The sequence below is a fragment of the Hydra viridissima genome, unplaced genomic scaffold (assembly GCF_058129835.1).
Source record: "Hydra viridissima isolate aposymbiotic clone 2 unplaced genomic scaffold, HvirCarnegie_v1 scaffold_12, whole genome shotgun sequence".
Taxonomy (NCBI): domain Eukaryota; kingdom Metazoa; phylum Cnidaria; class Hydrozoa; order Anthoathecata; family Hydridae; genus Hydra; species Hydra viridissima.
Genome location: NW_028324311.1, coordinates 4,212,883 through 4,240,855, shown reverse-complemented (window position 1 = coordinate 4,240,855; position 27,973 = coordinate 4,212,883). Strand labels below are relative to the sequence as shown.

Below are 27,973 nucleotides of genomic sequence, written 5' to 3'. Positions count from 1 at the left end.
GTATTTAGTCTCACAGACATGTTTAGAATCATCAACACAATGAGGTTGAAAACAATTAGGTATACATTAAAATTTTGCCGGCTACCGGTAACAATTAAAAACAAAATACTATACACATAAGATAAAAATCCAGTAAAAAGCATCAGTTATCGACCAAAGCTTTCTGATTCCTCCGGATCTAAGTTTTTTAATTCAGACTTATTTACACTAGTAATATTTGTATCGACTGTAACACGAGACTCCGAATCGAGTCTACTCGAATTATTTTCCGCTGGTATAAAATCTAAGTTACAAGGATTATCATTCGAGGCATTTTCAGATGCAGTATAATTATCTGAGAGAACCTTTTTTACGACCTCTGGGTTTGAACTTGAAGATTTTTCAGCAGATTTTGTGAGACTTCTGGCGATGTTATCCAAATTTAAACATTTCACAGCTTGCGTATTGCCCAGTTTAGGCAGAATCGATTCTAAGCCTATAGTGTCAACTGTAGATGTGCTTGAGCTCGATACATCAGATGAGGCTGTTTTAAAATCAGGAGACGTTACTCCATGCCCATCGTTAGAACTATCACTTAACTGCTCTAACCGTTGCTTTTTTAAACCCTGTATCTTCATCTCTAGCAAACTTCCAATACCTTTACGCTCCTTAGAAGTAGGTGTTCCCGTATTTCGTTCAGGAGGTGTACGAATACTTTGCTTAGTAATTTCAATTACTGGACGTTGTGTTACAGCAGGTAGCTTCGAGCTTCTTAATGGTTGATCCGTAGGATAAAATGAGGTTGGAGGATCCCTAATGGCTTTTTGATCTCCTAACCGCTTTTTATCATTTGCGCTAGATAATACACGGGACTGAGAGCTATTAGACGTGTTTATTGATTGCGACTTTTCATATACTTTAACTGGAGGTTGAAGAAAACTACGCGGTTTATCCTGAACTTTACGTTCAGGATTTTTCCCCAATTTTATATCAGAAGCATCTGTTCTAGTGCGAGACAAAGGTTGATAATGATAAGATGCCTCAACAGACGGTGAAGGCAATGATCTTTTTTCAGTAAACTTTCCTTCTAGATGCTCATTAACAGGTTGACCGTACGGAAACCTATCTTCTGTCGTAGAATGTAGATTATGGTGATGCTTTACGTGGACAGTTTTAAACTGCTCTGAAGTCCTGTATGCAACTTTATCTTCTTTACGTTTTGAAGGAGAGTGTAAGTCATGGGGATGTTTAGAGGATTGTGGATTTTTCTCACAAGCATAATGTTCTTTATCAACATAATCGTAATACATCGGAGATCTGCTTCGTTCGGAATAAAAATGGGAATCGGTATCATAATAACGTGGCGAGAGTGGCTGTGTGTAGTGATGGTGTTTTAAATTCTCTGAAGCTGGTGGAGAACGCATATGCGTGCGCGGAGAAAGAGCATGCTCGCTTATTGAGTGAACGTTTGGTGAGCGAATATACTTACTAGGTGAATAACTACTATGGTAAAATGGTGAGGCTTCATTTTGAATTGGAGATCGACCTTCACGAAATGGGGAAATTCTTTCATTGTAAAACTCATTTCGATAATAATCGCGTGATTTAATTGCCAAAGGTGTGTGAAAATCAGAATGATGAGTTGGAGAAAATTTATAATCAACATGTTTAACGTTTTCTGCCTCCGTCATTTCTAGTATAGAGTCCTTAGCACGTTTCTTCGCTGATCGTTCTGGTCTTAGCTTTAAAGGTTCTGTAAGGGAAGAAGGCGAGGAAAAGCGTTCAGTTGATTCTGAAGTCGACAATTTATCTTCGTAAGCTTGATCTGCAACTATTTTTGATTTTTTCTTTTTCAATTCTTGACTAGATAAAAATCTTGAAGGGTCCGGTACTCGAAGTATTACACTTGAGAGATCGATCTCGCGTTTAGTTGATGCTTTTTCTTTAACTTCAATTTTCGAACCTTGAATACGAACGTTGGAATTCGGACTGTTGATGTGAATCCCTATTGGTTGATCTGGTTTTTTTGCATCAATTTTGATTTTATTTTTATTGTCTTTGATATCACATTTTGTAGAAGTTTTTATATCAAAGCAATTCTCATTTACAACTGCTTCTTTTGAAGTTTTCATCAACTCACTCTTTTTGTCTTTAGAATGAAAAAGCTCACTTTCTTTGCTGTCATTTGCAGAAATTTTATCATCGATTCTACTGTCCTGCAACGAAAATTAGTTAAATATAATAAAACAGGAAACTATTTATTTAAATCAATATAATTGGGCATAGCTTTAGGATTAAATTATATAAAAGATGACGCCAAGCAGTAGACTGAAACGTCAGTGAACTAAATTTGTGAATTTAATGCTGACAAAAAATGCCGTCTTGTGACTCAATCAAAAAACAATTTAATGACGGCATTAAACTGCATAGCTTTGTAATTATAAATTCGAAAATGATGCCCAGTAATTAACGTGTCAAAAAGAAATACCTTTTGTATAAATTTAACAGAGCTCTTCATCTTCATTTCGTTCATACTTTTAACAACAGGTGATGAATTGATTTTAGCAATCTTTACGTTGGAAGGAAAATGAATTACAGGTTTAATTCCTGAGTTCTCTGACGACGAATCATCTCTTGACTTTGGTATGTGTATCTAACCACACAATAAAGATAATTAAGTGTGAATTCTCAAACCCAACTTTAATAGAAAGTTACAAACTATACCCCCGTGTCAATTTATTCAGAAAAATAAAAAAAAATTCCAATACCTGTACTTTAGAATAACTTTCACTGGGAATGCGATTTATTATCTCCCCTGTCCGAAATTCCTCTTTCCCCTTCTCTGCATTCTTGATAACTTTTGCATTGATAAACTCCTCCCCGAATAACTTTGAGTCTTCAGCTTTTCGTTTCTTTTTTTTTAATTCAGCAGAAGTCTTCACTGTCAGTTTTAAGCCATCGATACTTTTAATTTTAAAATCTCTAGAGTCGTGGCTGGGCGCTGCTTGTTGGCCTCGGCACATGTCTGGTTTATCAGTAATTAGTTCTGAACGAGTAATTAGAGCTACCGAATTAACTGACGTCGAAGGAGCTGACACTTTGCAGTTTAAAGGATTAGTATCATGGCGCATTAATTTCGGCCATTCACCTTTGAGTATAAGATGAACAACTTTTTGAAGATGGTAGACAATTGACTTTTCCTAATAATAAAAAGTTTTCGGTTAAACATCATAATTATCACTTTTTTTTTGGAAAAAAAAAAATAAAATAATAATTTTTATTGTAAGTGTAATCAATAACAAGTAAATGTTATTAGCAACGCGATATGTGTAAAATATTGAACAAGTCTAAAAACATAGAGCTATTCCAAATATTTGAGAAAAATATTTGAAAACAAGAAAAATTTGTGTTTGTTTACATGTTAAATTAAAACCTTTGAATTGAGCCAATTAAACACTAAAACTGACAAGAATCGGATTATAAAGGACTAAAAAAAAATTCTTGTATATATTGACATTTTTTAGTTAAAAGTTTTTTAAAACCAAATTAATTATAAAAACAAAGTGTGAATACACTTGAAAGCTTAAAAGAAAAATTATTAAAACCCCTTCTAACCTTAACAAAAAAAAAAGCTTTAAACAAATCATAGAACCGTTAAAGTCTTTTTATCTTTTAAAAAACAAACGTTAAAAATCTTAAAAGTTAAACATTTTTAAGGAAAAAAAACTTTAAAAAAACAAATTTTTATTGATTTAACAAACAATGAAGACGATTTAATTAAAAAACGAAGATAACAATAGAGATTATGATTAGTTAAATTGCAAAAATCATCAGATAATTTGGGAAAAAAATCGGAAAAGAAATCTGCTTCAATTCTTACACAACCCATGAAAAAATTTGTGTCATTAGCTATAAATTCCCAAAATACAATTGAAAGGTAATGAAATGACAGCCATAGTATTAAAATAATGACAAAAATTTATAATTAGATTTGTATCTTATTAAAAAACATACCAGTAAAATTTTTTTTTCTTCCTCCCAATTGTGTTTCAATGATTAATCGATAATTTAAGGAAAAATTACAAAGAAAATTTACTTTGAAATTTTTATATTTAACAACTGTTAATATATTTTTAACTATTAAAAAACACACAAAGAATAACAGTAACCATGGTAGAATATTGTAATGATTTTTTAACACACTAACAAATTTGGAAAAAAAAATCTATTTTTCACTGATTATATTGCAAGAAATATCAATTTTTAATTTTTTTTGTATCTTTGAGCACACAGCCTTAACATATGACTCTGACATTCCAGTCCATTTCTTCAGGATAGCAGCCTTGATGGCACCATCACAAAGTAGTGACTCTGTGATGAAAATTGGAATAATTTTTTTTTTCTGGTAAGAAGACTTTTTCAAAACAATTGTCTTTTATTTTAACCTAATCTGCATTCAAAATAAATTGATGCAAATAAAAAGTTGGATATCACAACACTACTACTAGTTAAATTAAATTAATGAAAAAAAGTTTATTTTTGATTGTCTCCAAACTTTTAAAACAATTGTTACAATTTATAAAATAACATTAATTTACAAAATTCTTCCTATCTATAAAAACATCTGCTTTTATATCAAAAATATAAAAACTTAAAACAAAAATTTACTTTTGGCCACGTAGGCAGCAGGTGTGCATATTCTTCAGTGGCAAATGAAAATCGGTTATCGTTCTCTATATGAGATAAAGTTGAGAGTGGGGTTTGAGTATGGGGTGAAAATATCTTTTTCGGTTGATTTTCATCTTCATTAATGCTCTCACCATTTACAGGTGGATGTGAAGTCAAATCTGCTTTATCTTTAGCTTTAAAGAAATAGGAATTCAACTTGAATTATAGTTAGAGTATTCAAACTATTTTAACTAAGATAGCAATTTAACTAAAGAGAAATTAGACAAATGAGAAATCTAAAATGTAAAGAGCAAAGGAACATCTAAAAGCAATAATATCTTACAAATCCCAGATTGTGGGGGAGATTTTTGAGCAAGATCTTTGAATACAGATTTTGGATCCATTAGTATGCTGTATTCGGTTCGACCTAAGCCATGTCTTAAAAAAACAAAAATCATGATAACTTTATAAATAATAATAGTTTATGCAAACAAAAAGTAAATTAATATCAGTTCACCTGGCAACACCTTCCAACAAAAATAATTTAAGTTCACCTGGCAACACCTTCCAATAAAGCTTTGTCATGCTTTCCTGGTTCCCACCACACTGGAAAATCTGGAGATATTTCGCAAAGCTTTAATCTTTCATCAAGCTTATCATGATATAAAACCTGTAAATTTGTGTTATAGTTTTTTAAATTAGTACTTGAACATAATTTTACATGATTTTTGCTTGTTTATTTAAGGACTTTTTCTGTTATTTAGGAATTTATTTTCTGAACTAAACAAAAGACTTAAATGCCACACAAAAAAATGCCACAAAGTTAGGCTGGAAGATTTTACATCTCTTATTTTAGAAAGAAGTTTGATCCTTTCGATACATCGGTTGGCTCGTTCTTCAGAAATTTCTTCAATGTGACTTGGACCTAAATTAAGTTAGAAAAAACAAAAAAACAAAAAAAAACTAGTTGTAGTTAAGGTAAACTAAATTATGAGCCTTAGAAGAAAGCTATTAACTTTACCTTGAAATGATTTTAAATCATCAGCAGTTGCTTTCTTGCATACTCTCTTGCACATTAACATAAAATCTTCAAAATAAGCAGTTAATGAATCATCCTGCTTTTTTTCTAGTCTTGCCAATTCCCTGAACATGAAAAATAATTATTGTTATACAAAATACATGTTCATACTTTTAACAATTATTTTAAACTTTTAGGTAAGATTTTCATTTTGTGACATGTTATTTTACACTAAAATATCCAAATAAAAATAAAATAAAAAAAAAAGTTTTTTATTTACATTTAGATAATACACCAAAACCACTGAGGATTTAAATTTTAAACATACTTCAACAACTTTGTGTCATAATTTTCTTACTGGTTTATTTTTCATTTTACAGAAGAACAACGTACATGAAATAATTGATTTAAAACATTTTAAGGTAAATGTCTACCTGAACTTTTTCCAATCATATAACTTTTTCTCTTTATCGTAGATAACACCAAAATTAGATACAACCCGATAAAAATCTGCTTCATCTCTCCTTGTCCACCTGCAAGAAAAACATTTTTTTTTAATTTATTTTTTACACCATTTTTATTAATTGACAAAAATATTTTCCACAAACTTCTGTTGTAGCTCTAATTTTTTCTTTCGTCTCTCAAGTGCAACAATTGCTTGTCGTTCTTGCCTTTGTTTTTCCTAAAAAATACAAAACATTAAATTGAAACTTATTTTTAAAAAATAGTTTAGAAAAAGAACAATTAGAGAAATTCTGATGTTACAAGACTAGAATATCATAGACACTATTACGTTAATTATACCTTCTCAGCTTTTAGCCCTTCAAGATGTTCTTTTTCACTAGATTTGAATAATGCATTTATCAACCGACGCAATCTAGTATTCATATCAGTAGGTGAAGGCCATCTAAGGTCATTGCTTTTACCCACTTAATTAAAAAAATATCCATAGATTAAAACTTTTCAAACCTATTGTATTGAGATATGGAAGAATATGGAAGATTTTATATACATAAAAAAACAATACCATCAACTGAAGATTCTTTTGTAAAATTTGATACCAGAGAGTTAGTTGATGAGCAGGTATCTTCCTGTAAACAGCAAAAAAAATAAAATAAAATAAAATAAAAAAATGGCTGCATATATATTGTGGATGTCAAAAAACTCCAAACACTTAAAAACTCAAGCCATATTATATGTTAAAATTTTTTAACCTTATCCTCATCTGATTCATTAAATGAATCATCATCATCTTGCTCTTTTTTTTGCCCTGATTTCTTTTCATTTCGATCAGCAGAACTTTAAAAAAAAAAAGTATGAATTGTTAAGAAAAACTTTTATAAAAATATGGTATTTTGCATTGTTTAAGAAAATTAAAAAACTACTTCAGCAAGTAATTAAAGAAGTATTTTAGCATGTAAAACAAAAAAATCCATTAAAATCCAATTTTAAGTTATTTTACTTAAATGAAAGACTAATTAGTTAATTAATTTTAAATAAGTTAGTCTGCTTACCCCCCAGTGCTAACATTAGCTGATTTTTCAGGTAATTGAGCAGGTCCCAGTTTTTGATAAAAACATAAACAAGGGTCATTTCTTATCAATCGATATTTTTCATAACCTAAACAAAGTTTGTAGTTGAATTCTTTAGTAATTTAATCAAATTGCCAATTATCAAATAATCAAACCATCAAAAGATAAATTCTACTAATTACTTAAGAAATTAACTTTCAATTTCAAGGAATAAAGTAGCAATTAATTGCTTAGAAAAAATTCTTTTTTTTAACAACCCTCAATTTGACATTCACTTTTATCAACTTTAAAAAAAAACTAATTATTTACAACCCTACCATGTTTGAAAGTACCAATGAGTAGAGATTTATCAGCACTGACATCCCACCAATCTGTTAGCACCTCACCATCTGGTGGAGGCATTAAAAAACTTATGTCTTCTGCCAAACCACCACTTAAAATAGAAGAAGCTGCATCATTAATAATATCATCTTTTAAAAAGCAAAGAATACGGATTCGACTCATGATCTTATTGCAATGTTGCTGTAAATGTTTACGATAACCAGGATCAACAATCATTTGCTGGTCCTCCATCGATTGCCAATCAATACCACACTCAATCAAAGCAGGTTTACTGTATTGGTGAGTCAACCTCCGTAAAGTATTTCTTCCACAACTGCCTCTTTTACGCCCACGAGTGCCTTTTGGTGAAGCGGAGCCAAGAATCTGATTTGCTATGTCAAACTTGTCACTCTTTGGTGGTGCTTTTTTTGCAGACTCATTAACAAGGTTTAAAAAAAATTGTTTACTTTTTTCATCTGTACGAAAATGACGGAAACAATATGCCATTATAGTCCTTGCTATTGCTTCTATGTCTGAGTCATGCATATCTTGACGGAAATGTGCATGTGATATTATTTCTGGCCACCTACCCCATCTGCAACATTAATCAGTAAAAAAAAAACAAATATAGGAAAAGAAAAAATATGAGGTAAAATATTAAAGTAAATTTCATTCCAAACCATTAAGTCATTCAAATACTTCAGATATTCATTTTGACAAATCATGGTACAAATATAAAGTAAACAATCATTAATAAAAACTTTTAAAATACAAACATCAAATCCTCACCCATATATAAGTAGGTTCTTTTCAACCTTAAAACATTCAACTCGAGTCCATGCAGTTCTTTCGATAGGGCCTTGTCCTCCTGTTGAAAGACGTTGTACACGATTGCTTTTGTTTAAAGGCTCATAAGTCTCATCATCAGATTCAAAGTCTGATAGTTCCATGGCTGCTTCTTCATCATTTCCAAAACGTTTTGTTTGTTTACGTCGACGAGGTTCATCAACAATTAACTGATCATCCTTATTTTTTTAAAATGTTTAGATAATATAGCAAATTAATAATTCTAGGTCTCAACAAACACTTAAGCAAATAAATAAACAAACAAACCTTTTCAAGCTCATCAATATCCACAGAAGCCTTCTTAGCCCACTTTTGCCAAAAATCAGGATCATCTAAGCTTATATCTTGACGAGCTTTGTCTGACACAAAACTTGCCTGGAGATGAAAAGAATCACCTTTTATTTCTCTTTTATATTAAATCAATTAAAAGAATTAGGTACACAAGTTTTATTAAAATGGAAACAATTTAAATTGTTTAAAAAAAAACATTTAATCACTTGTAAGATATTTGTCTACTTATAGTTACGTAAGTAAAAACAAAAGCATTTATTTTACAACAGGACATTAACTTATAATTAGAAAGCACAACCACATAACTATATATACCTCCTGCAGCCTAACTTATCTAAAAGTTTTAAATTTTTTCTTTTACATTTTGAAGATTTTACCACATCTCATTTTTCATTCTCATTTTTTCATTGTTAAGAGTTTTTATTATTTTAAATGGCTAATGTTAATGGCTAATAGTGTTCATTTATTATGCTTATATTTTCACCCTGTGTAAATATCCTTAACAGCAATAACTAAACATACAAGATATATATACTAAATATTTGGTTTGATGATTTCATAGAATATATAAAGATTTATTTTCAAAATTAGAAAAAAAAGTATCACCTTTGCAAAAGTTGATCCTTTTCCTTCACTTTGAATTTGAATGACTTGAGTTCTTCTCTCCAAAATTTGATCAATATCTTCTTCACAAAACTTATTTGCATTATCATCAGTTTCCATAACAGCTCCATAAGCACCTTTTTTTAATAAATCCTCTACTTCTTTTTTACTCATGGCTTGTTGTCCAGAAGATGAGCCTTCTTTTATGTTCATATTTTGCAAAACAGCTTTATCCAAGCCAAGTTTCAAACTTGCTCGATCAAACATTTCACGTTCATATGTATTTCTGCAAATTAGCCTGTATACTTTTACTGGCTTGTCTTGCCCTATACGATGACACCTAGCTTGTGCCTGTAAATCATTTTGAGGATTCCAATCACTATCAAAAATGATAACTGTATCAGCTGCAGTTAAATTAATTCCTAGACCACCAGCACGAGTACATAACAAAAAAACAAACCGATCTGAATCTGTTTTACAAAACCTATCGATTGCTGCCTGCCTATTATTGCCTTGGATTCCACCATCTATACGCTCAAACAAAAATCTTTTTGCAATCAAATAGTCTTCAATTAGATTTAATACCTTGATCATCTGAGAGAATATTAATACTTTATGGCCACCAGCTTTTAGTTTTGGAAGCAACTTGTCAATGAGAACCATTTTTCCAGATGATTCAATTAATGCATTCATTTGTACTAAAGTACGATTTGTATCTCCAGGAATAGAAGGATACTCACTTAAAATCTTTTCTTCTGCTCCATTTATGAGGAAAGGATGATTACAGCATTTTCTTAACTCCATCATAGTATTCATAAGATTTGGAAGGTTTGAATACCCAGCACCTTTAGCAAGAAAACTGAAGTTCTTTTCAAGTATTGCACGATAAAACTTTTTCTGTATTGTTGTGAGTTCAACCTGAAAATATAAAAACTTAAAAATTTCAATAAAAAGTGTATAAAAGAAATCAATTAATCACACTTTTTTCACATTATATCAGAGCTAGCGGCTTATCAAATGAATTCTGGATTCTATCATTACACCCTCCATAGTATTTAAAAACAAAATCCTAACTGTGGTGCAAAAAAATACTGATTTAGTTAAAATATAGCAAAAACATCTAGAGATATATATTGACACAGTAATATAACCAAAAAATTGTAGAAAGAAAAAATAAAGATACTTTTAAAAGTATATCATCAAAAGCATATCAGAACAGTAATTGATGGGATATCAACTGTTCTTAATAACTTTAGTACATCAATGAGGCATAGACTCAATAAGTGATATCAATTTGAAATTGTTTTATTTGTGACCAGGATGTTTGAAATTCCTGATACAATTTTTTCTGAACCTACCATATAAATATACTTTACCAACAAGCTATTTCCATAAGTTCTTAACAAGATTTAGGTCAGGAGATTGCATAGCCTATAGCATCATAGTGATTTTATTTGTATCAAACCATGATTTAATGAGTTTTGATGGGTGTCTAAAATATGTACTGTTTTAATGTCCACCATAGAGACATTTTAATCTACAACATTTGACTCTTTATACCATTATACCTTTGATTCAATAGAGTGGTCACAACTCAGAAAATTTTCTGAACTTTTTGCAAACTTACTTTCAGTTCTTTGTCCACACTAATGGTTTTTTTGATGCACAATTTAACTATACAGTCCTGCATCATTCAAAAATTGCTGTAAAGCATTTTCTAAAGTATTGAGTTCCAATTTAGAAATTCTATCTCTGGCACTAGCAAACAGATTCTTTATCACTAATAATTTTACAGCCAGTATGAGGAGTACTTTACTTAAATCACCCACATAAAAATGCTCAGTTTTAACAATTCACTTGGTTTATAATTTGTTAACAAATCCACTTTTAACTGCTATATATTTTAATATAATTCTTTTTATATTAACTGTGTGTTGTTCCAGCATTATAATCACAAAGTTATTTTTTGAAAACTTTAATGTTAAATGTATTGATCACCCTTAGCTTCTTGAGCAACTGAAAGCAACTAGAAGAAATAATAGTGTATAAACATTTTCAAAACATTTTATGCATAACTGAGCTGTTTTGCACCTAGATGTAATAATTATAATTACGTAAATATTTTTAAGTAGAAAGCCATATATAAAAAACTACTTTCTTAATATCAATAAATACTGCATTGTTAAATATTTTTGAAAAAATGTGAATTCTTATTGGATGCTAAGTATTGATTTTTATGTCTCATAGACCAAACAATGCAGTTAGGATTTTAGCATTTTCCTTTTTGAATACTATATAAGGCATAGTAATAGAACCCTCAGAAATATTTCATGGGAACATTTTGTGTTTTATAAAAAGAAACGAAAAGAAAGAAAAAACTGAAAGTAATGTATAAACCTCAACAATTGTTTCCTCTTTTGAAGCAATATTCTGGGCAACATCTTCCTTCAGCCTTCGAAGCATCATTGGTTTTAAAATCTGAAAAAAAGATCATAAGTTACCAATAATTGAAGCTCTCTCACACTTAAAAATTAGGTCAGAAATGTAGAAGAAAAAAAATAACTTTTTACTTCTTGAAGTTTTGCAACTTGACCTTCGGTTTTCAAATTTCCAAATTCACAAAGAAAAGCTGCTTGAGAAGGAAACCTTGTTGGTTCAACAAAGTTGAGCAAGCTGAATAACTCTTCCACATTATTTTGAAGGGGTGTTCCTGTAAGTAAAACTCGATGTTCCATTTGCAAGTTATTTAAACCTTCCATTAGCTTACATTTTTGGTTTTTAAGTCTGTGAGCTTCATCAATAATGAGACATCGGAAAGGTATAGTACACAAGAAACTGTTTGCATCTAAACATTTTTAAAAATATAAATTGCATAGAACATTTTAAGTAACAACTATCATGTTAAGTATATTATTAAGAATCACTCATCTTTTAAAAAGAGTACCTTTTACACAAAACAAATATTGAATAAACCTCATAACTTTGGGAAAGTTCTAATTCTAAAAGGTTTTTGGGAAAGAAACTTATTCAATAGCTTATGATACAAAGTCCTCTTTTATCAGTAAAAAAAACTATACGATGACAAAATTGTGTTAAGTTGTAAGATGATCCAATTGCATAATAGCAGTTTTACAATATTTGTCTTAATTCCAACTTCTATCAGGGTGACCTTGTTTTCAAGTTGTGGCTTTACTTGCTTTGTAAGTCACTCCTGACTCTAATAAGAAATGCCTTGCATGTTTGATTTACTGTCAGACCAAGGGGCTGGAATTAATTTGTTGTGCTATTACTGATAGTAATTAATAGACAAGAAAAAGATAACACTGATCTTTTGTAATTTTTTTGTTATTAACTAATTATCTTTTGTAATTTGTTTTATTTACTATATATATATTTTTTTTGTGTGTAGTTAACCTTTGTGTGGTTTTAGTCAGAAAGAATTTTACCTTTAGCAGAAGCTCAACTAACCCTGTTTGTACATTTTAATTTTTTACACCATTTTTTAAAGAAATTTAATCCTGAATAAATTTAAATGCATTTAAGTTGTATAGATTAATAAATAAACAAGCGTATTATCATAACAGTAATATTTAACAATATCAATAGTACATAGTTAAGTGTAAACATAAAATAATTTAACTCACTCAAAACCATTTCATAAGTTGTAATAATTGCTTCAAATTTATAAACCGATGTAATATCTGCTCCCTAAGTAAAAGCAAATACTTAATAAAAAATTAGATATTTTATAAATATAAGTTCTATAACTATTATTTTATAACTTATAATTTTTCAGCAAAGAAAATGTTCAAACAAAATAACTCTATATAAAAAAAACCCAAACATTTTCATCTTTGTAACGCATCTCATACTGTTGAATATGTAGACGACTCTGGGCACTTCCGTGATATACAATGGCATTTATATCTGTCCATTCTTCAAACTCACGTTGCCAATTGACAATTGTTGACAAAGGTGCAATCACAAGAAAAGGACCACGAATACCATATTGCTAAGAAAATATATTTACAGACAGTACTTTTTACGTACCATTATTGGAGAGTAATAACTGTATACATAATGGTATAGTAAACTCAAAAAAAAGAAAAAAAAAACCATTAAGATTTACCTTAATTGCACATAGCAAGGATATACTTTGGATAGTTTTTCCTAAACCCATTTCATCAGCCAGTATACAATTTATCCTAAACAAAACAATTTATTTTTAACATTGAGACATCAAATCACAATATGTACAACTCCTTCAATAGTTTCTGTTTTCATATCAACTTTATATTGATCTTTATCTATAACTTTATGTGTTCTAGCATAGGATGAAATGTTAACAAAAAGAGTATGTAACTAAAAAATAATATTAAATACAATTTTAAAAAAGCTCTAAGGATTAAGAAATTAATAAAACTACCTTAAATGCTTGCGTAAAAAAATTTTAAGCTGACCTTTTGTACCAACAGAATGTGAGCCAATTTAATCCTTCTAACTGATAATCATGAAGTTTATTTCCGTTTTTGTAAATAGGAGATACAGTATATGGCTTCCATTCTACATCATTAGGACGATTAACAAACTGGTTTAAATAAAGATAAATTGAATTAATATAAAAACCAACAATTGCTGGGAAGACAGTTTTTAACCCTTCTAAAATTACTATCTTAGTTAATCCCATTTCTAAGAGGGTTTAAATAGCTATAACTTGGTCGATAGGGGTTTGAAAAAAAAAAAAAAAAAAAAAAAAACTTTTTAAAAATATCCTTTATAAAAAATCTCCCACTGGAGAAGAAAAAAACTTAAAAAAACTTTATTTCAAATAACTTTCATAAATACTTCATACTTATAAGTATAAAAGAACTTAAAGTTTTTCTATTCTACTGCACTGTTGCACAAGGTTTCGCACAACTTTCACAGCTCTTTCTTCACAGATATTGTTTCAGTGTGTGGAACTTGGAGACCAAAGAATTTGAAATCATTTTTGTTTTGTTAGAAAATCTGATACTGATTTCACAAGGTTTGGTAAGCTTTTATTGTACTCATTTAAAAACTATTTCTTACCAAGTACTTTAGAAATAAATCTACAACATAGCAGGAGTTCAAGATTCTTATCTGAGTTTAACATAAAAAGTTAATACAAGTCAGAAAAATAAGAAGGAATCACAAATTCAATTGTATATTTTTTAGAGGGTAAAGAAACTTTGGAACTTTTTTTTTCTTCTGAGATATGTTGATGTTCACAATAGAAAAAGTCACCTAGTTGCTGTTAATAGCAGTCAAATCTGTTAATCGTAAATAATTTTTGTGTTAAAGCGAATGAGACATGGATTTTCAATAGCTGGCTTCAAGATGAATAATAATAGAAAATAAAATTAACAATGAATTTAATACAAACTATCTTAAAGTTTGCTCAGCATTTCTTTTTTAAATAAAATTTTTAACTCACTTGTCGATATTCAGGAGGAGGCGGTTTTTTTAGCTCATGAAACTGTCTGATTATTGAATCATCAATATTCATCTATAAAAAGCATTGAGATCCTAATGTAATTATACTAACAATTTCTGCAAATGTTATAACAATTATATGATCATATAACAAAATTATAACTAAATATAATAAATAAGTGAAACGTTTCTTATCTTGAGCAAATAATTTAAAAAAATATATTAAAAATAAAAAAAATGTTCAAAAACGCTAAATTTAAAATTTGTGTCCAAAGCTGGTTACATTATTAGCCATGATTTTTAATGAAATATATTTGTTACATTATCAAAATTTGTTTTACTTATTTCTTAATAGCACTATTTTCTTTACAAAACATTTTTATGCTTAAAAAGGGTTTTGGTTACCTGCAACTCCCAAGTGCTTTCTTCATAAGGAAGAGCTCTCCATTTCACCAAATAGTGATTGAATTTCTAAAAAAATTAGGAGTTTTCAGATCTAACTATGACTCATAAAAGTAGATCGGGAACTGGAAAGTACTATACATGTATAGCAACTTATGATAATGAAAAACTCTACCCTAAAAAATCTAAACTGGAATCAAAACATGCTTTTGGGGAATGAAAAACATACAAGATACAAAAAGAATACAAAAAGAATATCCCATATTGTATTTTCTATATATAGGTCATATAATAAATAATTTCTATTGAAGTTAAAATTAAGAAAAATGATAAATTTAAAACTCAAAAAACCTAATTAACAAAAACTACTTTAAAATTATAACATAAAAAGAATAAAAAGTTACCTCATTTGTAACAGGATCTTGTGTGGTCTGCATATCTAAGACGCGATCAATTTCGATATATTCAGGATTAAATGGTTCATCATCAAGCTAAATAAAAGACTCCAATTAGTAAAATAGAAATACAAACAAAAATAGAACATAAAATAACTATTCACATTAAATATGCACCTCATTCAAAAATGCCAAAGAACTATCTCTTTTTTGCTGATAACGTTTAATTTTGGCATAGACTCGTTTATCTTTTTTTGCCAGTTGTTCAGCTGTTCCCCATTCACAGTGCAAATAAGAACTACATGATAAGTAAATTTGTTAGAAACTTTAAAAAATAAAATTAAAAAAACAAGTAAAAATCATAAGTTCTCAATATTAAAAATACATACTTAACCACACACACACACAAAACAGCCTGTTCTTTTCTTTTGAAAACATATTTTTTTAAAGAGCTTGCAACTCATTTTTATTAACAGTTGCAGCCAAAACTAAAAAAACATCAGCAGTATCAACAGAAGGAATTCATTTTCAAATTGGGAAACTCGTTTTTACTTGGTGGCAATCTGTTTGAGAGTTTAAAGAAAATAACAACTTTCAGAGATGAATTGAATTGTTTTTAATAAATTTGATGCAATACTTAAACTGTTGTAATACATCCAAAATATTCACTTCTACACTTCTGTAGCTTATATTATTCCTTAAACATGCCAATACTAAAAGAACATACATTAAAAAGAAAATTTACCAGTGCCAAATAAGTAAAAATGAAAAATCACATTGTTGGATAGGATAAATTGTAGCTACTTTGCTATCTAAAGCTATTTAAAGTTTTAGTTTGCGTTAATATTTTTTGTTTATAACTTTGAAATTTACTAATAGAAAATGATGAAATCTTTACAACAATTAATTTTTTGACTGCTTGACTTTACTTGCAGTTATCTTATTAATTTATAACCTCAGTTAAATATTTGTAAGAAATCTTAATTTTGCCATATGATCATTTTAATGATCATATGACAAAACTTTTATAATTTTTTACATTTGTTTAAAAAGTTTTAAAAGAGTACTTAATTGTTAAATTGCATTAGGAAAACCCAAAAGAACCATAGTTTTAAAACAATTGGTCAAATTGCTAATGAAAAACCATTTTGAGGCATACAAACTAATTCTAAGCAAATATTACATTACATAGATTTTTAGGTGATTTTATTAAAACAGGGCTCAAATTAAGAGTATAGCAATCACAATTTGTGATTACATTTTGGATGTTGGCTATAAGTTTTTTTTTCTTTTCAAAAATCATGATTTTTTATTTATTTTTAGTTAAAAACTGAAAATTAAATAATTAAATAACAAAGTTATTTGAAAAAGTTTACTGAAAGATGAAAATAATAAAATTGTTTTTTTTTTTAAATTATAGTTAAAAGATAATTATCTGTAAAATAGTATTTAAATAAAAGATCTCTGTGTTTAAATACTATTTTACAGACTTTAGTCACACTGTGCATGCGTGTGTGTGACCTAAGTATGTATATGAATATTAGCTTAATTTAATTCACTTTTGAATGAAAATGTGCTTGATTTAGTAAAATATTATAAGTGGTTTTTTTTTTTCCAACACATCATTTTATAGTTTCTTCATTGATTCTATTTTAACTATAGCTATCTAAAATAACAGTTTATAAATGGCAGAAATTTACTTTTCTCCACTTTTCTTCCCCCCAATTTTTTTTAGCATTAGAATGTTCTGGCTTCTACCTCCCAATTAGCTACCACCAGAATTTTTTTAGAGACAATTTCTTGGAGGCCACTACCAATCGGAAGGCATACGCCACTAGTGGCTGCTATTAGCAGCAATATGGAGGCTAAATGAGTTAAACATCATTTCTAGCTATTTTATCAACTTAAAACATAAGATATCAAAAAACTTTAAATCTCTTATATCCTTGGTTTTAAGAAAACAAGGTTTTACATGTAAGAAACTTGGAAAAAAAGGGAGCTATAATGTACACAAGAAAGCTTACTTCTCATAAGAATGCTTTAGACACTATTATAGGCAATTACAGGCTTTTTATATTATAGAACATCAAAAAATAACCACTTAGTGACATTTAACTCAATTTTTATCAAAACTGTAATGATTTTTACACCTAAATTGATCTCAAATTAGATATTTTTGACTTAATGAGTTATTCCACCAAGCTGACAATATTATACAACTTAGAAGTAATAGGAGACAAATTACTCAAGCAAAAATAGAAGTATTTTTTGATGACTATAAACACTATAGCAATGTGACTGTTTTTATTGCAGCTTTTTAGTTTTGTGGCTCTTTGGCAGAATGCTACTTTACAATTAGGATGCATTATCAACTCTGAAATTAGTATTTAATATAATTGTAAAGAAATATGAAGAAAAAGATAATCAGTGATTATATAAAATAAAGTTGATTGATTTTAAAACAAAATTTACCCACTAGATTATTTGATTGTTTGATGCTTATGGTTTTATTTCAAAGCTGCAAAACAGGTATATTGAATACCTATTATGCATTATATAAACAAATGTAACTACATTAAGCTATTTAAAAAAAAAAAACACCATACTTTTTCTCCCTCCCCATTGTAGAAGAGGGGATGGAAGGTATTAGAAAATAAAATTTTTTTCTGATTAGATTTCTTTTACATTAATTCAAGTCCTAATAAACTTTAACTGTAACAAATAGTTTTCTACTTATGTTTTACTTACAACTTAAATAATAAAAAATGCTTACTATGCTTTGTACTTCACAAAGTATTCTTCCACCATTGTTGTTTTTGAATCTGGATTATCTTGAAGTGCCTTTAAAGAATAAGGAAAAAAATTTAATATGCCATTATTTAAAGACTTGTCAACTTGAATTGTTATCACTTATCATTACTAATTAATAAAATAGTAATTCTTTATAAGGAGAACTTGATAAACTCACATCTTGTTGTGTTATTCTCATTGCAAGTATTCTTTCAATCACTGCAATTTCTCCTTCAACTTCAAGATTTGGTCTGTAGGCTAACAACTGATTTGCCCCACCTGAAATAACAGGTTCTAATGCATTTCCTTTCCCGTCAATATCACCTCCTTTGGCATCCTTATTTTCTTCGTCAGAAAGATTGTAGTCAAAGTCATCTTTATAGTTCTTTTTTTTTGTACGCTCTCTCAGTGAACGACGCTATATCAAATAATTCAATATAGGGCATAAAAAACTGTTAACAGCTTGCTCATAAAGAACAAATAAGGATATCCTAAACAACAACACTACAAAAAATATCAATTATGCTAAAAATGTTTCATATGCTTTTTAGCAATTAATAAATGAATTATTATCATACTTTGGGGAATGCCTGTGTGTGAGTTTTTTACAACATTTGTTCATTATAACAATAAAAAAAAACTATGCATCCAAAGTAAGTCAATAAAAAGATAAAATAAATTGCAATAATTGGACTCACCATAGCTGGATCCAATAATGCTTCATCATCTGTAATAAAATCATTAGGGGCAAGATTGTCAAAATCGGCTGGTTCAAGATCAGCTTTTTTTTCTTTCTTCTTCTTTTTAACACTTTGGGGGCTGTAAAAATATTTTTTGAACTAAAAGAACATTTATGATTTGATATAAAATATGGCTAAAAAAATGGCAAAATAAAATTGGAAGATATTTTTTAGGATAAATGATGTCTAATTATGGATTAACCATTCTGTCATTTTTTTCCCTTTAGATTTTTCATTTTTTCTTTTTGCTGCCATTCTGTTAAGAGATAGCAGGTTAATAAAAAACAAAATTAAGATAGTTTTGCGTTGTCTCTTCAAAAAGACATTAAGTAAAACTTCAGTCTACTTTATATGGAGGATAGAAATTTAAATAGTAAGCTCACAAAACTAGTAATTGAGCACTTATATATATATATATATATATATATATATATATATATATATATATATATATATATATATATATATATATATATATATATAGATAAATAAGACAAAATAATTTATATTTTTTGTTAACTAACACCATCAAACTTTTTTGTTAATTTTGAAACACAAAAATCTTACTTAAAAAATCTTTTATGGTTTGTTGATCCATTTTTAGTTTAATTTGAAAATACTATCATTTTCAACAGTACATTTAATGAATGCAAACAAGACTTTAAATAATTACTCTGTTAACAGATATTCATATCTGAAAACAAACGTTTTCCAAATTATAAAAAGATAATAACAAAAAAATGTTAGCATACCGTCCCAACTTGGGTTTGTTTGGTGCTTTGGGTGCTTTTCCACCTCTTTTTCCCTTACCACCCTTAGGTTTTGATATATCTGGAAATGTTTGAGGAATAGGTGGCATGGGGGCAAAATTTGTATAGCTATTCATATTTCTGGCTGGATTTGGCATTGAAAAGTTTGCTGGCATAGCTGACTTGGACATTAACTCAGATATTGACATATTATGTGGCATAAACGGATGCTGTTGTTGCTGTATGCCATACTGCTGAAACGGAAATGGAAGAAACCCTTCTCTAACATTAATATTTGGTCTCAATGGTTGAAACATTTGAAATACCTGTGGGGGTCTAGGAGCCTGCCATATTTGAGAATCCAATGTATGTATTTCTTTTTGCTTTTCACTGTTACTCATATTAAAATTTGGAGTCCTTGCAATATTACTAACATGATCAGAACAATTCTCCTTACTCGAAGATCCATTTTCATCTTTAGGTGTGAGTGTATCAGAAAACAAAGAACCACCACCAAATAAATCTGATGATCCAAGAAATCCACTGGGAAACATACTTTCTGATTTAGTATTTTCATTTAAAAAAGAGTCTTTGTTATCATATTCTGCCAAGTCTGGTATGTCTAATCCATCACCAATTTCTTCAAGGAAACTCTGTGATGAAATGTCAGAAGACTGGTTTATAGGTTGCTGTTGTTGCTGCTGCTGCTGTGGTTGAGAAATTTCTTGTTGATTATTTTTTGTGGCCTTTTGATTTGAAGTTTGCATAATAGGTGACAGTTGTTGTTGACTAAATGAATTGTCTGAATGCTGCTTAGCTATTTCATATTGTCTAAAAATGTTTTGATAATGTTGATTACAAATTTGTATTTGCATTAAAGTCTGTGGTGTTTGAGGACCTTGTTTAAGTTGATTAATTTGCTGCTGAAGATGTTGCATACTTAAAAAATAATTGCGAATATTTATTTGACTGTTTTGCTGGGTTGCTGTAAGTGAAACAGATGGTGATATAGGGAAATTTTGAATAGGAGCATATTTAATCGGAGCAGCAGGTGAGCCTGCTATGGCTGGATTAGGTGTGCGAGGTCCATAAGGTGGAGTTTGCACAACACTTGAAGCTAACTTTTGGCTTGAAACAGTTGTCTGAACTTGATCAAAAGAAGTAACAGAAGAAGGGCCAAAGTGAGTAAGCTTTGGAGATAATGGCACATTCGGAGAAATATTATGTTCAGTAGAAAACTTTTCCATAAAACTTGGCATACCACTTTGCTGTTGAAGTTGTTGCTGACCTGATGATTGGTGAAGTTGCTGTTGGCTTGGATTGAAATCAATATTGGGAAGATTTAAAGACTCAACAGCATTAATGTTGGGTTGTGTTGGTTGATTTTGAGAATATGATGGAGATAGAGCTGAACCAGGTGAATTGTCTGAAAAGTTTTGTCCTATGTATGAACTATAGGGTTGAGAAGAGAGCCCTCTATGTGAAATGGGTGCCTCATCAAGAACAGGCATTTTTCGATAATTATTTCTTAGAGACTGCATATTTGATAATTGCAAAGCATCTGAAGTCATTGAAGAATTGCGCTGCTGCATAACATCAATTGGCGCTTGATGTGTTTCTTGCTGTTGCTGCTGCTGCAATATAGGCATACTATGAGGCATGCGAGGCCAAGGCTGAACTTGACTACGAAACCTAGGGTGTGAACTGAAATCCATTTGTTTCATTCTCATTTGTGACATATGTTCCATGTTGTAAGCCATTGGGTCAGACATAGAGCTTTGACCAGGTATACCATATGGATTGGAAGGACGAGGGATCATCTGTCGAGCAAACTGCTGTAACCGAGCAGCAGAGTTTTCCATTACAAATTGTGGATAGGGATATTGTGGATTTGAATATGGATTAAATCTATTTGCATTCTGCTGATTAGGAACAAGATGTGGAGAAGGACTGTTTATCATATCTAAAAAGCTACCACCACTAGGTAGACCAAAATCTGTTTGGTTCTGGTAATTATTTCCTATCTCTTGAGCCCCTCCAGGTGGATTGAAGAAATTCATATAGTTGTTTGGGTTCATGACAAAAAGATTCTAAAAAAAAAAGAAAGAAAGAAATGAAAAAGTTTCTCAGTTACTTTTAAACCCCTTTATATTCTCAATTCTTAATCTTGAGATTCTTTATATAGGTTAAGTTAAAAATATTCTTAATGCTAATTTAGTTACTGAAAAAAATCACTGATACATTTATTTTTATCAGAGATAAAATTCAAGTAACATGATACTCTATCTTAAATAGTTTGTTATTTGTAAGCATTTTTGTATCAAATCACCCGTTGCAATTTTTTATGTAATTCTGTATATGAACAGTGTAAAATATTTTTAAGAATTTTACTTTTTGTAGAAAACTGGAATGATATTCCTTAATCTAAATGGATCAAAACTGGCCATCAAATAAATTTTTGTAGCATCATCTTGATCAGTATTAAGAATTCAGTATTGTCTAGATATAGTATAAGATAGGGTTGTATATATCATGTAACATTCATTTAACTATCATGTAACATTCATTTCATAAAACATGATTTCCTCACACTGACAAACATCAGAGTGGTAATTTTTATCAAGCTGCCTTCAGACCATTGTTGTGTAATTAAGTTGAAAAGGAAATAAAAAAAAACAAAAAAATACATTTGAAGTGAATTTGTACAATATGTAAGATAAACCAATTGCTCAACAGCATTTGAAGGATTGATTTTAATTCCAATCCACTAGTGGCAAGAGTAGAAATAACTCATACTGCAATAGTGCTTTTCTTCAGCTAATTTTGATAATTACAAATTTTTTGGCAAGAATAATTAGAAAAAATTAGAAAGTCAAAAATTTTAAAAGTTACTTTTTATTAATTTGTAATAGTGTAAATAAATTAGCCAGTTTACGTTATTCAACATGACAAATAAGAAAAAAGACAATCAGCTAAACATCAAATGTTTTTTTTCATCACAATAATTTATTAAAATTGTTGGAGGCCTTTTGTCAAGGCCTCCAACAATTTTAATAAATTATTGTGATGAAGCATACTTTGCATAAATTAATTTAGCAATTAAGTTTCATATTATATATATGGGTTTATCAGACCACCATAGGGTTTAATCTGGCATTGTTATTGCATAACAACTGTAGAAGAAAAGTGAATTGCTTAAGATAAGATTGCTTAAAGAAATTAAAAAATAGATACTTTTAGTAAGCAAATATTGAAACCCTGCATGTAGCTCAAGAAATCAAGCATTAATACTTATTTACAGACTATTGAAAATGAAAAAGATGATATACAAAACCTATTATTGAAAATGAAAATATTAATGAAAATTTTAAATAAAGAGTTAAAAAGTGTAGCAGTGAAAAATGTTTTAAATTTACAATGAATACCATGGCAACATTTTTCAATAATTCAATTACTGAAATTTAATTCAAAATATTTTAAAAGAAAAAAATTGTACCGAAAAGATATTTTAGAAAAAAAGATTAAATGAAAAAAAAAAAGAAAACAAGTTTCAAAACATAACAATATATTACATTTTATGAAAAATTTTTTAGGCTTTAGAAGAAAAACTTGTAATAACAATAATCAAAACTGCAGTAAAAAATTTCTGGCTCTTATAAAACTTGTGAGTAAATTTGATACTGCCTTAAAAAAATGTCTTACAGATTTAAAAATTAAGCAACTAAGAAAACAAAGTTAAGTAATTATGTAAGACAATTTAAAATTAATTTGATTGGGATCAAAAGTGCAATCAGAAATAACTTGTGAACTTTAAAATTACCAAACATTACAGCATGCTAGACAGCACTCTGATCCCGCATTTTCAGGTGTGACATCTCACGTAACAGACCAATTTTACCAAGATAATTCAGTACAGTAAATATTACAGTAAAAAACATGATATGGAAGAAAAAAATTTTTAGATTTTATTCATGCCTAATCTTAAACTATTTTAATTTCAACCTAATGTCAACTTTAAATTAATTTTTACTGAGGTTTTTCTAAATATTCAGCAATAACTAGAAGTACTTGTAGAAGTACTAAAAGATGCATGGCTATAAAAATGCCACTGTAAAGATAATAATATGCATAAAGAGATTAAAATGAGCAAAGATGGTTAAGGATTGGAGTTTCTAAATAATTTTAGATTAATCTAAATTTCAGGTCTTCAGCTCAATTAGAGAAATGTAAGTAAGGTGTGCATCAAAAGTGATACTAGCCTGTATTACTCTAACAGTGATATACATAGGTGATTTAGTTACAGTTTAGGGATGTTTTTCAAGACAGGTGACATTACAAGTATTGCGTGAGGCAGCTATTTTAAATAAAGGCTTTCTTGATGAAAATACAATATAGCAACCACTATCCAATTGATAATCATGTATTTTTGTACAAATAAAAATAGGTTTTTAATGCTATTGTATTTATCTATGTTGATACCTGCAATTTACTCACAAAATATCTTCAAAAATACTAATTGTTTATATAAAAATACAAGAAAATACATTACTTTTATATGAATCCAAACTTTTGGTCAATAGTGTAAGCATAGTAATTATTTCATGAATTAGGCAAAAATCATATTTCACATGGAGTAATAAATATATCATGCTTTATATGGAATAATAAATATATACATATTTTTTGTAAACTTTAATTTTTCATGAAATTAAAGTTTACAAAAAAAAAATAAAAAAAACACTATACAACTTAAATGTGAAAACCCAATTGATGATGAAATATTTATGTTAAATCTTTTTATGTTTTTTAATTATAATAAAATATTTATCTTTTTAAAATACTTATAGGTTCATATTTTAAATATTTTACTACATTTTTAATCAATTTTAAAAAAATGTACAGCTTGATGAGAGACAATCTTGTTTGAAGAAATAAATATCTTAATGGTTCTTACCTTAGAAGAAAAATATATTGCTTTTTCTTTCTATTTATTTTATTCTTTATCTTAAAGAGTATTATTATTATTACTATTATTATTATTATTATTATTATTATTATTATTATTATTATTATTATTATTATTATTATTATTATTATTATTATTATTATTATTATTATTATTATTATTATTATTATTATTATTATTATTATTATTATTATTATTATTATACAGTATTTCTTTTAACAAAATATTAAAACATTTAAAAATTGCATGATTTATTTCATGATCTCAACTTTTAAAAAATCTAAAGATAAATTAACATTATTATAATGAATAGATTTTGAGCAATTCTCAATTCTAATCTCAGTCTTAATACTAAACCTTTAATATATACAACCCTATCTTATACTATATCTGGACAATACTGAATTCTTAATACTGATCAAAATGGTGCTACAAAACCTTATTTGATGGCCAGCATTATTCCATTTAGATTAAGGAATATCATTCCAGTTTTCTACAAAAAGTAAAATTCTTAAAAATATTTTACACTGTTCATATACAGAATTACATAGAAAATTGCAACGGGTGATTTGATACAAAAATGCTTACAAATAACAAACTATTTAAGATAGAGTATCATGTTACTTGAACATGAATTACCAAAAATAGTCAACACAAATTTCTTTTAAGCACGCACACACACACATATATAATGTATACATACATATATAATGTATACATATACTAATTTATGTACACATAAAATTTACTAACAAGACAGAATTTGATGGGTTATGAATTTTACCTTTAAAATCTAATAGTCTTCTAATTCAGTTTTAAGAACACCTAAATATTTCAAGTTTTTTATAGTCCTCTCATAAATTGATGACCAAGATTATTTCTACACACTAGTGAATAAAAGATTATATTATATGAAAATAATACACAAAAACATTAAATACCTGAAAATCAGTTCTTCTAAAATGTGAATTTCACCAAATACACAAAAAGCAAACCAAAAATATTCCATTCATCTTAAAATTTTGCTTGGTTAAATAAGACCACAGAATATATGACCATAAATATGTAGCAATGAATATCTAAAAAAATATTTCAAAATACATTAGTTCCTGAATTGTTTTTTTTTTTTTTTTTAAAAAAAAAAAATTTTTCATTACTAAAAAAACATTCATGGTTTTGTGCCTACTAAAGATAAACTAAACCTTGCTTTAAAACAAAACAGATATATACCTAATATCTGGATAAATGCTATTTTAATTGAATTTAAAAAATTGGCCAAGATATTCTGTAGGACATTAGTATGAGTAAAAGTTTTTGCATTAAATGCTTGCTTTTCTGAGCTCAAATTAAAATTGAACTGGTAAATTATCATATCATTAAAAATTTTTATTTAATACTCCAAAACAACTTTCTACTTTAACAATCTTTGTTTGCAACAGAATAATCAAAAGAATGTTCAACAAAAAAAAAAAGAATGTAGCTATTAATGATTTGTAATTATAAATTTTTTGATCTCCAATCAGACAATACTTTTGACATATGCTGTTTTCCCAACTATTCATAATCATTTTATACAATACTTACTTAACATTTAGAAGTTTATAATCCTTTAAGGGTTTATTTTCCATTACAGTATTTTGGGTAGGATAAACTGGGAAACTTCTTAGACTTAAACATAAAATTGTAAAACAGTTTTGCTGTAATATTGTAATAACTAAAGCCAAATCTTATTATATTAGTGGAAAAAAATGATAGTGTAAATAACTATGTACTATATATAAGATAGTATAATCTAATTATGAAGGAAAAAGTTCACATTAGCAACTATTTTATATAGCTGGATATAACACAATATTTACTACATTCAATAACTGGAGAAAAATTTAATGCATATATAGCTGTAATACACATGTAAATAGCTTTATGTATGTATGTATGAATGTATGAATGTATGAATGTATGTATGTATGTATGTATGTATGTATGTATGTATGTATGTATGTATGTATGTATGTATGTATGTATGTATGTATGTATGTATGTATGTATGTATTCATTTATGTATGTATGTATGTATTCATTTATGTATTCATGTATGTATGTGTATATATGTATTTATGTTAAATCCATTGTTATGCTTTGTAGTGTGTGTTTTTCTGTTTCTGTCTCTGTTTGTCTGGGTATGTATGTATATATATGTGTAGTGTTTGATATGTTACAAAACAATACGTGAATATAAAGCTAAGGGTTATCTATTGGCTATAATCTTTGATCTTCTTTTTACAGATTGAAATTAACTTTAATAATGTGGGTAGCCAGATGAGGTTAATGAACATGGCAGAAAAATATCGAATAGTATTAGCAGTGTTTTTCTTGAACATATAAACTGTTTTCTCAAAACCAAAATGACCCATCCAAAGAGATATTTACCTAAAATCTTCGCGATTGTATTCATTTGTGGTACTCCATCTTAGTATGGAGCATGTTTATTCCATTCTTTATCATGCTCCTTCGATAGTCTTGAGCAACATCACCAATCAGATTCCAGTTTCATAAAAAGCGCCTGGATATTACCCCCAGCGGAGCTTAAAGTAAAAAGGAAAAAGATCGAATTTTTAACCTTCCCAATAATATTTTGATAAACTTTTTAAGTAACGAATCGCAAGTAGCTGAGTTTCGAAGCAGATTATGAATATTAATAAGTGCAAGAATTAAAATTTTCAACTTTCATTAATTGACGTAAGGACTTTTCTCGCGATTTTTGTTAAATAGCTAAATTAATAAAATTGAAAAGTAATATAAAACAGTTTAGAAACTTGCATCAGGAATAAAACAACGCCATTTTAAAGTACTTAACTTTCTTTTGCTTTGTTTTAAATATTTGTAGGTTTTGTTTTTAGCCAGTCTTTCTATTTTGCAGATTGCAGTTTATCCACAGATCATAAGTAAATAACTGGTTTCAAACAAACTTCAGACTTCGAAACATCGCATAAATTGTTTTTACAGTGTGCAGTAAGGAGAATGTTTAAAAAATCTCTTTAGCAAACTTATTTTGTGTAATTTTCTTTACAATTACAGTTTGGATGGTGCATTACCCCAAAATATATGTCATATATAATCGAACTGTTTGACATCAAATTGTTGTTTGGTTGCAATTGAGTTTAACATTTTTCACTCAAACGACAATCGGCTTAGCTTGAATTTTTATCATCACGTTTT

The 27,973-nt window shown here is 28.5% G+C and overlaps 1 protein-coding gene across 1 annotated transcript; it reads right to left on the bottom strand.

Moving 5' to 3' along the window:
- Nucleotides 1-45: 45 nt before the first annotated feature.
- LOC145193956 (uncharacterized) lies at nt 46-27,935 on the bottom strand. Its single transcript, XM_090069473.1, has 34 exons — nt 27,185-27,935; nt 25,696-25,833; nt 19,792-21,878; nt 18,998-19,118; nt 18,478-18,717; nt 18,283-18,350; nt 15,687-15,807; nt 15,519-15,605; nt 15,118-15,183; nt 14,714-14,785; nt 13,719-13,846; nt 13,388-13,463; nt 13,103-13,270; nt 12,903-12,966; nt 11,829-12,103; nt 11,656-11,736; nt 9,262-10,176; nt 8,632-8,739; nt 8,308-8,543; nt 7,515-8,113; nt 7,180-7,285; nt 6,880-6,964; nt 6,693-6,756; nt 6,470-6,594; nt 6,274-6,347; nt 6,100-6,198; nt 5,669-5,790; nt 5,490-5,572; nt 5,202-5,317; nt 4,991-5,085; nt 4,648-4,841; nt 2,748-3,179; nt 2,468-2,632; nt 46-2,195 (listed from the first exon to the last, which is right to left on the bottom strand). The coding sequence occupies exons 3-34, from the start codon at nt 21,864-21,866 to the stop codon at nt 147-149; spliced, it is 9,309 nt and encodes a 3,102-aa protein (XP_089925599.1). The 5' UTR covers nt 21,867-21,878; nt 25,696-25,833; nt 27,185-27,935; the 3' UTR covers nt 46-146.
- Nucleotides 27,936-27,973: the final 38 nt, after the last annotated feature.